The sequence below is a fragment of the Chionomys nivalis genome, chromosome 20 (assembly GCF_950005125.1).
Source record: "Chionomys nivalis chromosome 20, mChiNiv1.1, whole genome shotgun sequence".
In the NCBI taxonomy this organism is placed as follows: domain Eukaryota; kingdom Metazoa; phylum Chordata; class Mammalia; order Rodentia; family Cricetidae; genus Chionomys; species Chionomys nivalis.
Window position 1 is genome coordinate 35,489,829 of NC_080105.1, and position 15,770 is coordinate 35,505,598.

Below are 15,770 nucleotides of genomic sequence, written 5' to 3' on the forward strand. Positions count from 1 at the left end.
GAGAAGAAGAAGGAGAAGAAGAAGGAGAAGAAGAAGGAGAAGAAGAAGGAGAAGGAGAAGGAGAAGGAGAAGGAGAAGGAGAAGGAGAAGGAGAAGGAGAAGAAGAAGAAGAAGAAGAAGAAGAAGAAGAAGAAGAAGAAGAAGAAGAAGAAGAAGAAGAAGAAGAAGAAGAAGAAGAAGAAGCACTAATAAACAGCTTCACAATGCAATTCAAAAAGTTGGAAAAGCAAGAATGAACCAAATCCAAGCCCAGTTGATGGCAAGAAATAATAAAATTCAGAGCAAACATCAGTGCAATAGAAACAAAGAAAACAATACAAAGAATTGACAAATTTAGAAACTGGTTCTTGTAGCACAAATTCTAATTGGCATTAATAATAAAAACCCAGAGTCAGGCATAGGGGGTAATGCTGAAGATAGGAGAAGCAGAGTGGCCAGCCACTAGTGAGTTTTTACCTCCACCATTGCTCAGACCAAAGGAGCAATCCTGTCCTCAGACAGCACTTAGCTCCTGTGCCTTCCCACCTTATATTCCTCTCCCTATCACTCTTGTCTCCATCTCCCTAGTGTTGGGATTAAAGGCGTGGGATCCCAAGTTCTGGGGTCATCTTTGTGTGAGCTCAGTTTTTCTTTTAAACTGGATCAATTTTGTGTAGCCCAGGAGGCCTTGAACTAATAGAGATCTGTCTGTCCCCCAAGTCCTGAGATTAAAGGTGTGTGCCACAACTGCCTGGCCTCTAGCGGTTTAGCTCTGCACTCTGATTCTTAGGCAAGCTTTATTTGTTAAAACACAAACAAAATATCACTACAGATTTTTTTTGAGACAGTAAACCAAATTGACAGATCCTTGGCCCAACTAATGAAAAGAAAGAAAGAGAAAACCCATATTAAAAAAATCAGAAGTGAACAGGGAAACATTTCAACAGACACCAAAAAAATTCTGATTATATGGGAGTATTTCAAAAGCATATTATGCCATTTAGCTGAAAAACCTATGAGAAATGGATGAATTTCTAGAATCAATCACACAGTGGTATATCATTTGTTTTTTAATAAATAAAGCTTGCCTGAAGTTCAGAGAGTAAAACACCCCACTGATCAGTCTTACAGACCAGGCAGTTGTGACACACCCCAGTAGCCACACTAGTTTGCCATAGAAACCAGGGTGTAGTAGTGCACTCCTTTAATCCCAGCCCTATGGAGGAATATAAGACAGGAGAAGACAGCTCTCACACAGTCTCATTCTGAGATTCCTGAAGGCAGGATGACCATTTAGGACTGAGGTAGAGCTAAGATCCAGTGGCCGACTGTTTTGCTTTTCTGACCTCTAGGTTGAACTCCAATTTCTGTCTCTGGGTTTTTATTAATTGTGCTACACAGCCAAACCACCAAAATTAAACTACGCAAAAGTCTAAAACAAAAATAGTAATGAAAAGTCTACCAGGTAAAAAGCCCATTGCTGTATGGGTTCACAGAAGAATTCTGTCAAACATTCAAAGAAGATCAAGCCTCCTTTATTAAAACAGAAGAAGAAGAAGAAGAAGAAGAAGAAGAAGAAGAAGAAGAAGAAGAAGAAGAAGAAGAAGAAGAAGAAGAAGAAGAAGAAGAAACAAAAGGAGCACTCCTAAACTCCAATGAGGCCAACATCACTTCAATACTCACACCAGGTAAATAGGACAAGAAAAGAAAACTATAGGTCAACAGTTCTGATAAACATAGACTCAAAAATATTCAATAAGGATTTACAAACAAAATGCAGATATCCATCAAAAAGGTTATCCACCTTTACCAAGTTGGCTTTCTCCCTGAAATTCAGGGGTGGGTCAACATAGACAAGTCAATTAAATGTCATAAGCCACATAAAGGGACTTTAAAAAAATCAAACTTAAAATAGACTTAAAACAAAAATCATGACAATAGACGCAAAGCTTTTTACAAAGTCCATGTGGTTTCATGCTGAAACATCCGAGAATGTAGGGTGACAGGGAACATACCACAACATGGTAAAAGCAAAATACGAGAAGCCCACAGCCAACACAACCCTAAATGAAGAAAAGCTTGACACAATTCCACTGAAGGCAGGAACAAAACTATCCCCACTTCTTTTCAATATTATTCTATAAACACTAGCTGGAGCAAGGAGTCAAAAGAAGGAAATTAAAAGGATACAAATAGTGAAAGAAGTCAAATTATGCCTGTTTGCAGATGACATGATGCTATGCATCAAAGATGACAAAAATTCTACCAGAAAACCCCTAGAAATAATAAACAAATTGAAAAACATGGCAGGATACAAAATCAGCTTTCACAAATCAATAGCTTCTCTACCCACCACCAACAATCACACAGAGGAGATCTTAAAAACACTCTGAATTAAGAGAAGCCTTAAAGAAAACCCCTAGGAAAAAACCTAACAAGGAAATAAAGGACTTCTACAATGAAAACCTTAAACCTCTGCACAGAAAGATACAGAAAGTCACTAGAAAATAAAAAGATATTCCATATTCTTGGGATGTATTTGACAAAGATGCCAAAATAAATGCTGGAAAAAGAAAGCATCTTCTTCAACAGATGACCTTGGGAATACTGGATGTCCACATTAAACATATATATATATATATATATATATATATATATATATATATATATATATATATATATATCACCTTGCACTAAAATGACCTCTAAATAACACCTAAATGTGGAGCCTGAAACCCTGAACCTGCTAGGAGAAAACAAGGGCGATTCTCTATATGCTACAGTTGTGGGAGAGGACTTTCTGAAAAACTGAGGCCATGAATTTGAAAGAGAGAAAGGAGGTGTAAATGGGAGGTTTGGAAGTGAGGAAAGAGAAGGGATAAATATTATATTATAATCTCAAAGAGAAAAAACAATATGGCTTCTGATGAACTATGTAAATTAGTTGTATTCCAAACGCCTTAAAGATGTAAGAGTTTATATTGTAAGTAAGTAAAGTGGAATTCTTTACAATTGCATTTTGGAATACATTGGAAAATAGGTGGTGAAATTTTCAGGCCATGAATATTACTGACTTCTGACCCGTTTGCTACGTACTAGCTGACCAGCCCTGGGAAGTCTAAGCTGGGTCTTAGCTTCCTTGTGTGTAGTATGAGAATGATGGTAATAGCCATCCATGGACTTAAAAATACTTGCTTTGATTCTGTGTGCACAAGCGACTTGCCTGTATGTTTGTAAGTGCACTGCACCCATGCCTGGTGCCTGTGGAGGTTAGAAGAGGGGATGGGATAACCTGAAACTGGAGGTACAGAAGGCTGTTAGTCACCACGTGAATGATGTGATCTGAACTCAGGTTCTCTTGCAAGAGCATCAGATTTTCTACTGCTTAGTTATCATTCCAGTCCCTGTCTCATGGAATTTTGTGGTGATTGAGTTAACATAGTTTAAGTGCTGAGAACAGTGTCTGAATCCCCATTAACTGTCCACTAAGTGGTTCAATTTTGTGGCTGTTGCATGTAGTCTATATGAACTAGAGGTAGAGGCAAAGCCGTCTGTCTGTCTATGTATGTATGTATGTATGTATGTATGTATGTATGTATGTATCTCTATCTATCTATCTATCTATCTATCTATCTATCTATCTATCTATCTATCTATCTATCATCTATCTATCATACATCCCTATCACAGTTTCCTTTCCCTCTACTCCTCCCTGTCTCTACCCTCCCACAACCTCCTCTCTCTTCCACATCTACTCCTCCTCCAGTTTCCTTCAGAAAAGAGCAGACTTCCCAAGGATAACAACCAAACATGGCATAATAAATTACATTAAGAATAGACACAAAGCCTCATATCAAGGCTGGGAGAGGCAACTCAGGAGGAGGAGGAAAAGGGTCCTAAGATCTGGGGAAAGAGTCAGAGACACCCTGACTCCCACTCCAGAACAGCAAGCTACACAACCATAATGTATATGCTGAGGACCTAACACAGGCCCATGCAGGCTCTGAGATCATGGCTTCGGTCTCTGTGAGCCCCTATGAGCCCTAAGGCAGTCTATTTTTATTAATTTCCAGATTTCATGTAACTCAACACAAGTCATCAAGAAGATAGGGAAAGAGCTAGATCCTATGTCTCCAAGTCCAGAGCTTTCTCTGGCCCACATCATCACCTCTCTTTCACTCAGAGATTAGCATGGTTGATGGTTTCTTCAAAACTTTTATTCTCTTGGCCTTGACCCATGGCATTGCCCTGTCTTGGGTCTTCCCCTAGTCCCTAACAACTCTATAGTCTCCTCCTCTTCCTTTTCTACTTCTCAGGCCTGAGCTGAGCCCCAGGGTTTAGCCACGCATCTTCTGAGGCTCCAGTGTGTTGAACACTGCCCTGCTCCTGCCCTTGCCTTGAAATTCCTGCTCCAAACAGTCTGTTTATTACTCAGCCTTTTATTTGAAATACTAACTAGCAGGCATCTTAAATTTAATGATCCCAAACTGAACTATGGATGCCGCTCAGACCTGCTCCTTCTCCAGAATTCCCTTTATCCCTCTTCAGGGACTTCCTCCACCTGGCTGTTCCAGACAAATCCATCACTCTTGCTATACTGCCCCCCCCCTTCCCCTCACCTAGGCCACGTTGACTCCTGCAGCAAATCCTTCTGGTTTCGTCTTCATAGCAGACACTGAAGACTTTTTCCCTCCATCTACTGCTACCACTCCCGACCAAGCTGTTTTCACCTATTAATGTCTCCCTTAGTAGCTGCTTGACTCCACTCTGGTGCCTTTAACTTCTAAAATGTAGGTGAGATCATGATCTCTTCTCTACTCAGAGCCATTCAGTGCTCTTCATCTAACTTGAAAGAAAGCATTGTCCTCCCATGTCTACAAGGGGTTGCCTTCTCCTGTGTCACATTTTAGAGTGCTTCAGCCACACTAGGTAGTATAAGAAGCTTTTGTGTAGTCCTAGCTCTTGTTTGTGGGACCTGTAGCTGTTGCCTCTTTAGCTCAGGCAGGCTTCTAACTCTTTATCCAACAAACACCCTCAATATTGGTTGAATTGTGTCATCTCTCAAGGAGCTACATTGAAGTTCTATCCTGGGAACCTGTAAATAATTGTCTTTACAGATGTAATCCTGTTGCGATGAGGACAGATGTCCTCAGAAGAGTCCCATAGAGAGAAAAATGCCATGTGGAGAGACACACAGAAGACAGACAGACATGTGGCAGCAAAAGCAGGGACTGGGGTCATGCCACTTAAGCCAAATGTCTGCATTATGGTTTTTATCACTGTGCTGAAACACCATGACCAATAACAACTTGGGGAGGAAGGGTGTTTTGGAAGCATTTTCTACACGGAGGTTCCCTCCTCTCAGATGACGCTAGCTTGTGTCAAGTTGACATCAAATTAGCCAGGACACTTGACCCCTTGTCAAGCTGACACACCAATACAACACTATTTAACGATAAATACTCTTTCTATTTTTGTTCAGTCTCAATCTCATATTAATAAATTTCACAATATAAAATATATTATAAATTTAAAGGTCCCACAGCCTTTACAAATTCAAATACTTTAAAAGTTCAGTCCCTCTCTCTTGCTACCCCTTTCTCTTTAAATATAAATCTCTGTAACGCTCTAAAATCTGTTTAAAAGTTGAGTCTCTCAACTGCAGGCTCCTGTAAAATCAAAAATAAGTGAAATGCTTTCTTACTTCATGAGAGAAGAACCAGGGCAGAGGAACGGTCTGAACAAAGCCAAGCCAAACTCCAACAGTGTAAATAAATCAGTGTCCAATGTCTGTGATTCACTCCCAAGCTCCCGAGCTCCTCTAAAGAAATTTCCACAGCACGTAGTCGCCTGAACTCAGGTACACATTCTGTAGTTGCTGCTGTCCTTGGTATGATACTCTTGTCTCCAAATTTTGGGGGTCTCCCGCTGCAACTGGGCTACACTTTCACCGGTAGCTTCTCCGGGGCTCTCTTCATGGACTCCAGCCCTGCCTCACAGTGCCAAGCCTCAGCTGCTCTCCGTGACGCCTTCGTGCCTTCAAAATTGGTACCACCTGGGTGACTCCTACCCTACCAAGTTCAGCTGCCAGCACGAAGTACAACCTTGGCTGCCACTGGAACACAGAGATAGATACTAATGATGCTGGTATCTTCTTAATCATCACTGATTTCTCAGCTCCAGCTGACCAGCCTCCACTGTGCAAATCAAACAACGATTTTACCTCAGAGATGCGGTCTCTCACAATCACAGCTGATTCTTCAGCCTCAGCTTACCAGAAGCACAGATTCTTCATTGAAAAGAGCAATGGCCTTGGCAGTCTTTTAACTTCTCTTTGGACTTTTTGTAAGCCAGGCCTCCATCTTCGGCACTGCTCCCAGCGTTATGGTTCAAGATCCAACGGAACAGCCCACTGAGCTCTCAAAACTCTTCTGAGAATTGGCTTCTCTAGCCCAAAGTTCCAAAGTCCTTCTACTCCCCCACCCACCAAAAAAAAAAAAAACCCTCAAGCATAACATGGTCATGTCTTTCACAGCAATTACCTTACAATCCTGGTGCCAATGTCTGTCTTGGTCAGGGTTACTATTGCTGGCATGAAACACCATGAGCAAAAGCAACTTGGGAAGGAAAGATTCTCCTTCACTTAGACTTCCAGGTAACAGTCCATCACTGGGTGGGGGCAGGACAGGAACTCAAGCAGGACAGGAACCCAGAGACAAAAGCTGAATCGAAGGTTACGGAGGAGTGCTGCTTACTGACTTGTTCAGCTTGTCTTCTGACAAAATCAAAGACCAAGAGACCAGGAGTGGCCACGCCTACAATGAACTAAGCCCTCCCACATCAACCAGTAATTAAATCAGTTGAGGCATTTTCTCAATTGAGGTTCCCTCCTCTTAAATGACGCTAGTTTGCGTCAAGTTGACGTAGAAACAAGCCAGGACACCAAGGAATGCCAAGGATTGTGAGACACTTCCAAAAACTAGCAAGAGGCTGTAGGGTTCTTCCAAGAGTCTCCGAGGAAGCAAGGACCTAATGACATCTTGATTTTGGTTTATTTGACCTCCAGAACTGTAAGAGAATAGATATACCCATTGCTTTAAGACACCTTATTCCTAGTGGAGGTTGAATATCCCTAATCTGGAAAAAAAAGCTTTCAAATCCAAAACACTGTGAGTACTGACACGATTCCACAAGTGGGAAATGCCACACCCAACCTCATGTGACATTGCAGAGTCAGAATGTTGTCTAAAATATTGTCTAAAACCACCTTCAGATTATGCATGTACAGGAGATACACACAGCATAAGTGAGCTTTCTGCTTAGACCCCAGCACCACATCCAAGAAATTTGATGATGTTTATGCAAACATTCCAAAAATCTGGGGGAAAATAATGCTGGCCTTACATACTTCTGTTCCCAAGATTTTTTGAGAGAGATCGTCATCTCGTCCTTTGTCACAGCAGCTCTAAGAAGCCAACATGTTCTAGTTAATTAGACCCACAACATCCATCAGTTCCTGAAATTCCATCTTCACCTGTCGTTTGTTCTCTGTCCCCTCCCTTTGATCATGAAGACCAGGAATAAAGGAGCTTACAGCCTCGCTCACGGAAAATCGCCCTCCTTCTGGACTTTGTATGTGCGCTCGCTCTCTCTCTCTCTCTCAGACTAACATCTTTTTTTTTTATTTTAACACATTTATTATTTTTATCATTTCCACTAAATGTTTAATCAACAACCTTATCAATTTATTTTTTTCCATATTTAGAGAAAAATGTAAGAATTCAGTTAGGCCGGCTATTTGCCTTGGGCAATGGATTACTCTAACCCTCCCTGTGCTCTTATATGTTCCTTTATTTCCCCTATTCTTTTTTTTTATTTTTTTATTTTTTTTATTAATTAATTTATTTAATTATTAAAGATTTCTGCCTCTTCCCCGCCACCACCTCCCATTCCCTCCCCCTCCCCCAATCAAGTCTTCCTTCCTCCTCAGCCCAAAGAGCAAGCAGGTTTCTCTGCCCTGTGGGAGGTCCAAGGACCACCCACCTCCATCCAGGTCTATTAAGGTGAGCATCCAAACTACCTGGGCTCCCACAAAGCCATTACGTGCAATAGGATCAAGAACCCATTGCCATTGTTCTACAGTTCTTAGTAGTCCTCATTGTCCATTATGTTCAGCGAGACCGGTTTTGTCCCATGCTTTTTCAGTCCCCGGCCTCAGACTAACATCTTGTCTATACTTAAGTATGGAAGATAGTTTTATCTATCAAACACATACACCAAGATCCTAAATATGTTGAAATATCTTTTAATTGCATTTGTAATTAAAGATGTGTTTTATGATTATTTATTTCTTTTCTTTTTTTAAATATTTATTTGTTTATTATGTACACAATATTCTGTCTGTGTGTTTGTCTGCAGGCCAGAAGAGGGCACCAGACCTTATTGCAGATGGTTGTGAGCCACCATGTGGTTTCTGGGAATTGAACTCAAGACCTTTGGTAGAGCAGGCAATGCTCTTAACCGCTGAGCCATCTCTCCAGCCCTTGTTTATTTATTTCTATTCAGGTTTCCAACCTACTGTCTTCTTCCAAGGAGCAAACTGACACAGGAAAGTGATACACTTGTCCTTGCTAGAGGGCATGGTCCCTGTATTATTCTCTTTATCTTTTTGGAGGTCTGGTTTTCCCCTTTCAAGTCTTGGTGAATAACCTATGTTGAACTGAAGACTGTATTGGATAAAGGGACTTGCGTAGGTAAATAAAACCGCAGTAAGGAATCAATATGCATACCTCAGCACTTGCTCCAGCCATTAAATATTCATATGTTGATGATGGTCTTAATTTTGTACTTTGAAGTGTGAACATGGCAGTGCAGCATTAAACAGAAATGCTGGAGAGTAGGTTCTGCAAGCAGTAGCTCACGAGCTGGAGCCTTTGGCCGACTTAGTCACCGTTTTCATGCATTGGGTCAACCATGTGCTCTTCCAGCTCCTTCTCATAAAGAGAAATAACATGATTTCTCACAATGTGATCACTTTAGAATTGGACAAGGCCAATGTCACTGGTTAGGACAGGTGTATGCCCTGTGGGTGCTTCTTTCTGTGCAGCTCGCTCCCAAATGCGACCACAAAATAGACAGGCTCAGCGACAATTAGAGTCATCGCCTGTGCCTGTAGTTGGTGCTGGGGGATGGAACGGACATAGCAATCCTGATCTGTCAATCAGAAAGAAGCACCGGAAGTATTTTCTTGTATATTCGTTGTCATTGGTTGTTTCTGCTCCCTCCCCTGTGCCCACCCAAGGATTCAAAAGAAGCAAAGAAACAAAAATCCTCCATAGAGATTATTGATAGAAAACAGTAAATTCAGTTTTCAATAGGTATGTTCAAATTTTGCCCACGACCCGTACATCATATATATCTACATATGTATATATCTTACATATATCACAAATGTATCTATCATACATGTATATCTAAGTTTAAAGGCAAAACTCCCAGTTTACCCATTCTTAACTACTAAAAACTTGACCTGTATCCCACTTTTCCTGACCGTCTCATAAATATTTATTGTTTGTATGATTTGCAGTTTGCTTAAACAGATGCTAGTTCATTTAGTCAGACATTCGTTGTACTTTACATATGCTGACCCATGTTGGCTGATGTCACCGCTTGAGCCTCTCCAACCGCCATCATGGGTATCACAAAGCAAATGGACTATTTCCAGTTCTTTTGTCTGACCTTCTCCTGCTCTATGCAAAAATGATACCGAATACTGCACACCCACCATTTAGCAATCAGACACAAGGGCCTGCCAGGAACGCTTTAATACTGTCCTGTGCAGACAGAGCTCATGCCCGCATTTCTCTGGGCAAAGAGGAAAGGCTGGCCCCCCTCCCCCAGATGCTTTGCTCACAGGTGACTAAGCAGGGCTCTGTCCTTAAAGAGCCTCCTGCACAGCATCACGGGCTACCACCATCTTGATCTTCTGCAAACTAGAGTCTGGTGGTTTCTGGAAGGTGACTGCGGTCTCAGAGGTTGGAAAGGAGCGAGTCAGGATCGAAGCCCGGTTGAGCTGGTTCCAGCGTGAGGTTACATAACCGCAAAGGCTGCTTTTCCAAGCAAATCTAAACCCATTTGAGGCAGTAGTTGGAGAAAGAGTCACACATTGGTTCTCAACCTGTAGGTCAGCACCCTTTCCCAAGAGCAGCCTAACGATCATCAGAAACATCAGGCATTTACAGAACAGTTAGTAACTGGTGAAATTGCAGTTATGAAGCAGCAATGACTATTTTATTGTTGGGAGTCACCACAATGTGAGGAATTGTATCAAAGGATCTCAGCGTTAGGAAGGCTGGGTTAGCAGGATGTCACCACATGAAAGACATACTATGCAAGCAGCAACAATTAAATAAATAATTGAGCAAATAAAATAGTTAGGAGCAATATGCATATGTGTCATCTTTATATAAAAACAATATGCACACATACACGTGAACGTATATGTAATAATAAAGTCTGATCCTGTGGTCAGACTTCTACACAACCAGATGGACCTAGGGCAGGTACTTATCTTAAAAACCTTTTAAAAAGATGATGCAGCCGGGCAGTGGTGGCTCACGCCTTTAATCCCAGCACTCGGGAGGCAGAGACAGGCGGATCTCTGTGAGTTCGAGGCCAGCCTGGTCTACAAGAGTCAGTTCCAGGGCAGGCGCCAAAACTACAGAGAAACACTGTCTCGAAAAACCGGGGGGGGGGGGGGGGAGAGGGAGGGAGAGAGAGAGAGAGAGAGAGAGAGAGAGAGAGAGAGAGAGAGAGAGAGAGAGAGAGTAATGCAGTGGTTGCTGAGATAGCTCAAGGAGTAAATATACATGCCTCCGAGTCTGACAACCCGAATTCAGAATTCAGTCCCTGCAAGTCACACAGTGCAGAGGGAACCCACTCCTGAAGGTTTTCTTTTGATCTCCACGTCTGCTGTAGCGTGCGTGCGCACACCCAAACATACACACTCACACACATAATAAATATAATTCAAAGAATTAAGTGATGCAAAGCCCTCTTATGTGGTACAAAAATGTAGGGTTTTTTTTTTCACCCATCCTCCCATTTATACGAGAAATATAACTGCGGTGTAGTTTTGAAAAATTTTCTTTAGCTTAGTTTTTTGTTTGTTTGTTTTTTTGTTTTGCGGTTTAGTGCAGAATTTTGTTGTTGTTAAAGACCTTACAGGATTTTTAGCTCAGGTTGGTATACAGGAAACAAAAACAAACCAAACGAAACAGGACTGTAAGTGGGAAGGAGGACACAGAGTTTTCCCACAAGAATCGCTTTGCTTAAGTAGCAGAAGTACAGAAGTACGGGGCGGCGACGCGCGCCGAAGGAAGGTGGCAGCGATCCACCATCATCAGAAGGACACGTTGACACAGGGGGATGGACCAGCCGCTGACTGGGGAATGATGGGCTTGATCGCCTAGGGCTTTCTGGTAAAGTTAGAGAAGTCCTGAGGGTCAAAATTAACCACCACCTTCCCAGAGGGTTCTCCAGAGGGGTGGGGGTGGAAGAAAGTGGACCAGGAGGACCAGGAGGGGCCAGGTGCACGGAATGGTGACCACGCCAGAGCCGATTCCTTAGGCCAAAAGTTTGAAAAGTTGCTACAGGAATCTCGGGGACTGTGGGTCCTGAGCGAAGCGGGCAGAGGCCGGATGCTTCTCGGCCCAGTCACTCACCATCTTGCAGCGCTTCGTGTACCAACAGAAGTCCCAGCAGCAGCCAAACCTTCATCTTCAGGGTTGGTGACCTGCTGAGTAGTCGGACTGTGGGCGGCGCGGCTGGTTGCTCAGGGCAGGGCAGAGCAGGGGCGCCGAGGGAGGCGGCGCCGGGACACCACAGCTGGAGGATTCAGTTTCATCAGGGGGAGCACAGCTTGGGAGAAAAATAGGAGATTTTTTAAAAAAAAGAAAAAAAGGGAAAAAAAAAATCCTCGCATAATATGATCTCTCCTGCCCCCTGGCGGAGTCATGGAGGATAGCGCTATTTCCAAGCACTGGGAAGACTGCATGGAGTAGTGCCTTGATTTTCTCCAGAGTTGAGGTGTTTTGACTTAAGGAAGGCCTAAGCAGACCCCTGCTGATGGAAAAACAGAACTCTTCTCAGCAAAGAGCGTGCACTAAGTTTCTATTAGTCCCCGGTGGTTCTCTCACTTACACACACACACACACAATAGACCCTTGTTGCACTCAAAAATACTGTTTGTTGTGGTTGCTCTTTTAGGTCTGGTCAGAGATGAGATGGACATTTCGCCGCTGGGGAATCGTCAGAGCGGTGAAGGGGCAGGGCTGTCGGCCCGCCATCAAAAGGGTCAGCTCTTGTCCCTGTGAGTTTGCTTACCTTGTAAGCAGTAGTGTCCTTACTCTGCACAAGACTATTCATAGGTGTGTAAGAGCAACTGCCCCAAATCACCATCGTCGGCATCATTCTGGGCATGAGAACTCCCTTTTCATCCTCTTGTCTCAGAGTTTTTGAGGTTTCACAAACACTTTCTTTTACTCCGTTGCTTGTGTGCATTTTGACAACGCTACCATTTATTCCTTTTAGGCAGTTCAAGCAATATTTGAGGAATTTCATCTTTAAAGCTGCCCACAATTAATTTTCTGTGAGACAGTTTAGATATCTGATTTTCTGTATTTCTAACGAGATGGTAATAACTATATCCCTTGGACCATTCCTGATCTTTTTAAATTCACGTAGAGATGTTTACGATGAAGGAAGATGTTTCTTTTCTGGTTCATTCCATTCATCTGTGGCTATGGGGATCACACATTATACTTTTATTATTCCTGTGTAACTTATTTTGCTCCTCCCATGGATGCGGGGTGCCTCCCATCATTGTTCCTCTGCTGATTACCTACGTCCATTTTCTCTTCCAGGTAAATTTGGAATCAGCTTGTCAGTCTCCATACAAATGTCACTGTATTTTAATTACGAATGTGCTAAACTAAACAGGAGGAAAATGAGCCTATGTATAACCCCGAGTCTCCCCACCCAGGAACATCACACTGTTGTGCGTCTTTCCACTTATTCGGGTCCTCTTTTACACCCCCATTACATTTTCTGATTGGTTAAGGCTGATATTTGAAAAATCATTTTGGAATTCTGAGTTCCTGAGTTATTTTACACTTTAGCTAAATTTGGACTGACTAAATATGTTGTGTGTTAGTGTGTGTTTTAGACAATGTATAAGGGCACAAAGGCATATAAATTCTTATCTGGGTGGATAGTTATATGATTTTCCCCGTGTAAGTCTGACCTGTTGTTAGGCTTATTTCTTATTTCTGCTTGTTTGCTTTGTTATTGTCAATACAATTTCTCTCATCATACTTTCAAATGGTTTAACACGATTGGAACTCTATTTTTTGAAGCCTGTTCTAGTTCACATGCACTTGAATTAAATTTAGATATTTAAACTCAGCTTAGTCTGGAATATGGGCTAGATTGGGTCCCTCCCAAAATTTGTGCTTTGAAAGCCACTCAAACCTCAGAATGTGGTTGCGTTTGAATAGGGAGTCTTGAAAGAGGGAGTGAAATGAAACAGAAGACATTGGGTTTGGCCTCCATCCTGTACTTTTGGTAAGAACATGAGAAGAATAAGTTTGGGTTCTAACACAGATGTATGGGGATGAGTATGTGAAGACGGAGGGAGAGAATGAGCACCTAAGAGTCAAAGATGGGCCTCAGAGGAAACCAAGTATGCTGATTCCTTGGACTTGGACATCCACGCTCCAGAACCAGGAGAAAATAGATTTCTGCTGTATACGCCACCTGGTCTGTGGTGTTTTGCTATGGCAGGTGCTAGGAAACCTGTACGGGGGTCTGTGTTAGGATGGGACCAGGGTTACAAAAAGTAAAAGCTTTTAAAAGCACATAGCTGCCTAACTACAAGGCTTACTAACCTTGAACGAGATGATCTCAACAAGGTTTTGAACCTGGAAAGAGAAACCACCCCAGTTGTATTTTCTGTGGATCTTATCTCACCATCAGAAGCCCATGTGTTTTGTCTCCAGACTGAGCGGGAATTTTATTTTAGCTTCTCTGTGTTGATCCTTTCCATTATTCTTTTCAGTACTTGCTGTAATGTTAGCCAATGAAGGTACATATTCTCCCATGGCCTGAAGTCAAACACAGCTTGAAGCCTGGTTCCCTAAGAGCTGACTGATGTTTTATCTGTTTATGTTATGTTGGCTCACATAAATGAATTTATTTTTCTAGTTTTCAAATTCTTGGACTTTAGGCAAGTGATTGCATGAACAATGACAGCCACTTTTTCTTTATTGATTATTGCCTGCCTGCTCCCTCTACCTCACACTTGCTTCCCTACCAATACCCCAAATCCATGAGACGAACATCCAGGGGACCGCACCTCACACCTCTCTGGGACCACACCTCTCAGGATCCAGCTCCTTTCTTAGGTGTGCACAGGAGGAGGTGAGACACACAGAAGCGTCTTGTGGAAACTGTCCAGGAAGCCACTGTCAGGCTTGAGGAGACATGCTCTTCCCTCACTCAGTGCCTGAATGGCTCTTCTTTCTCAGAAAAGCAGGCGTACTACAGTTTCTTGCATGGGCTTAACACATGGAAAGCTAGAGAGGAAAGAGAAGGGAGGAAGGAATAAGCAGATGCTAGGAACAGTATGGGGAAGAACTGGGTGTGGAGGGAGCTCTAAGTGTAAATTTAAGTCTAGAAGACCTATTCCTCCAAAACCCCTTCAGAGTACATTGGTAGAAACTATGTATCCAAAGGGTACATTGGTAGAAACTGTGTATCCAATAGTAGAAACTGTATCCAATAGATACATTGGTAGAAACTGTGTATCCAATGGGTACATTGATAGAAACTGTGTATCCGTGTATCCAATAGATACATTGGTAGAAACTGTGTATCCAATAGATACATTGGTAGAAACTGTGTATCCAATGGGTACATTGGTAGAAACTGTGTATCCAGTGGAGGAATACAAAATTATCATCAGTCTTAGGTTACCCAAGATCATAGTGAAATTTCCGTCCTGCCCTTACAATGCTTTTCTCATCTATGGGTTATTTGCTACATAATATTTTAATTATACATCTTAATGTTTTCAATAACTAAATCTCGCACTGCTCTTTTTGACCTTATTTACTTAAAAAATCCCTTCAAAGTAGCACATGCTATTAAGAATTTGCTTAGGCAAACAAACAAGCAATTTTTTTTTGGTCTAAATTTTGGGAATCCCTACCCTGTTCCAGAAATAAAGATATTTAAGTTTTCTAAACAGCCTTCCATCTAATCAAGATGGATGCTTTCAAAAATTACAAAATTATTTTGTTTTTAAGCCAGACACTTTTTGTTTGAGGTCTGTCTCTACATTGCCCCTGCTGTCCTTGATCTCGCTACATAGAGGCCTCAAACTCACAAAGATCCACCTGCCTCTGCCTCCCAAGGCCTGGAACTAGAGGGATGTGCCACCAGACATTTTTGACATTCTCAAAGCCAGCCATCAAAGGTAACATAGGATAAGGCAAGGATCCAAGTTACATCATTTCTTTCTCCTCACCTTATTTTTGAGGGAGTCTTTCATTGAACCTCAAGATTGCCATTTAGGTTAGATTAGTAACTTCCCAGGATCTGCTTACCTCCATCCAGAATACTGCCTCCAGCTCTGGCATTACAGGTACATGTGGACCATGTCTAACATTTACATGGGTGCTGGGAATTTGAATGCAGGTCCTCTTGCTTTCACAGAAGTGTTCTCCCTGCCC

General features: G+C 42.2%; 1 protein-coding gene across 1 annotated transcript in view; it reads right to left on the reverse strand.

Moving 5' to 3' along the window:
* The window catches only part of Pdgfrl (platelet derived growth factor receptor like), a 49,259-nt gene extending 37,396 nt beyond the window's left edge, over positions 1–11,863 (reverse strand). The window contains exon 1 of the mRNA XM_057752414.1: positions 11,703–11,863. Coding sequence (XP_057608397.1) covers positions 11,703–11,757 — 55 coding nt within the window. The 5' untranslated portion in view covers positions 11,758–11,863. The remainder of the gene's footprint in view (positions 1–11,702) is intronic.
* Between the last annotated feature and the right edge of the window lie 3,907 nt (positions 11,864–15,770).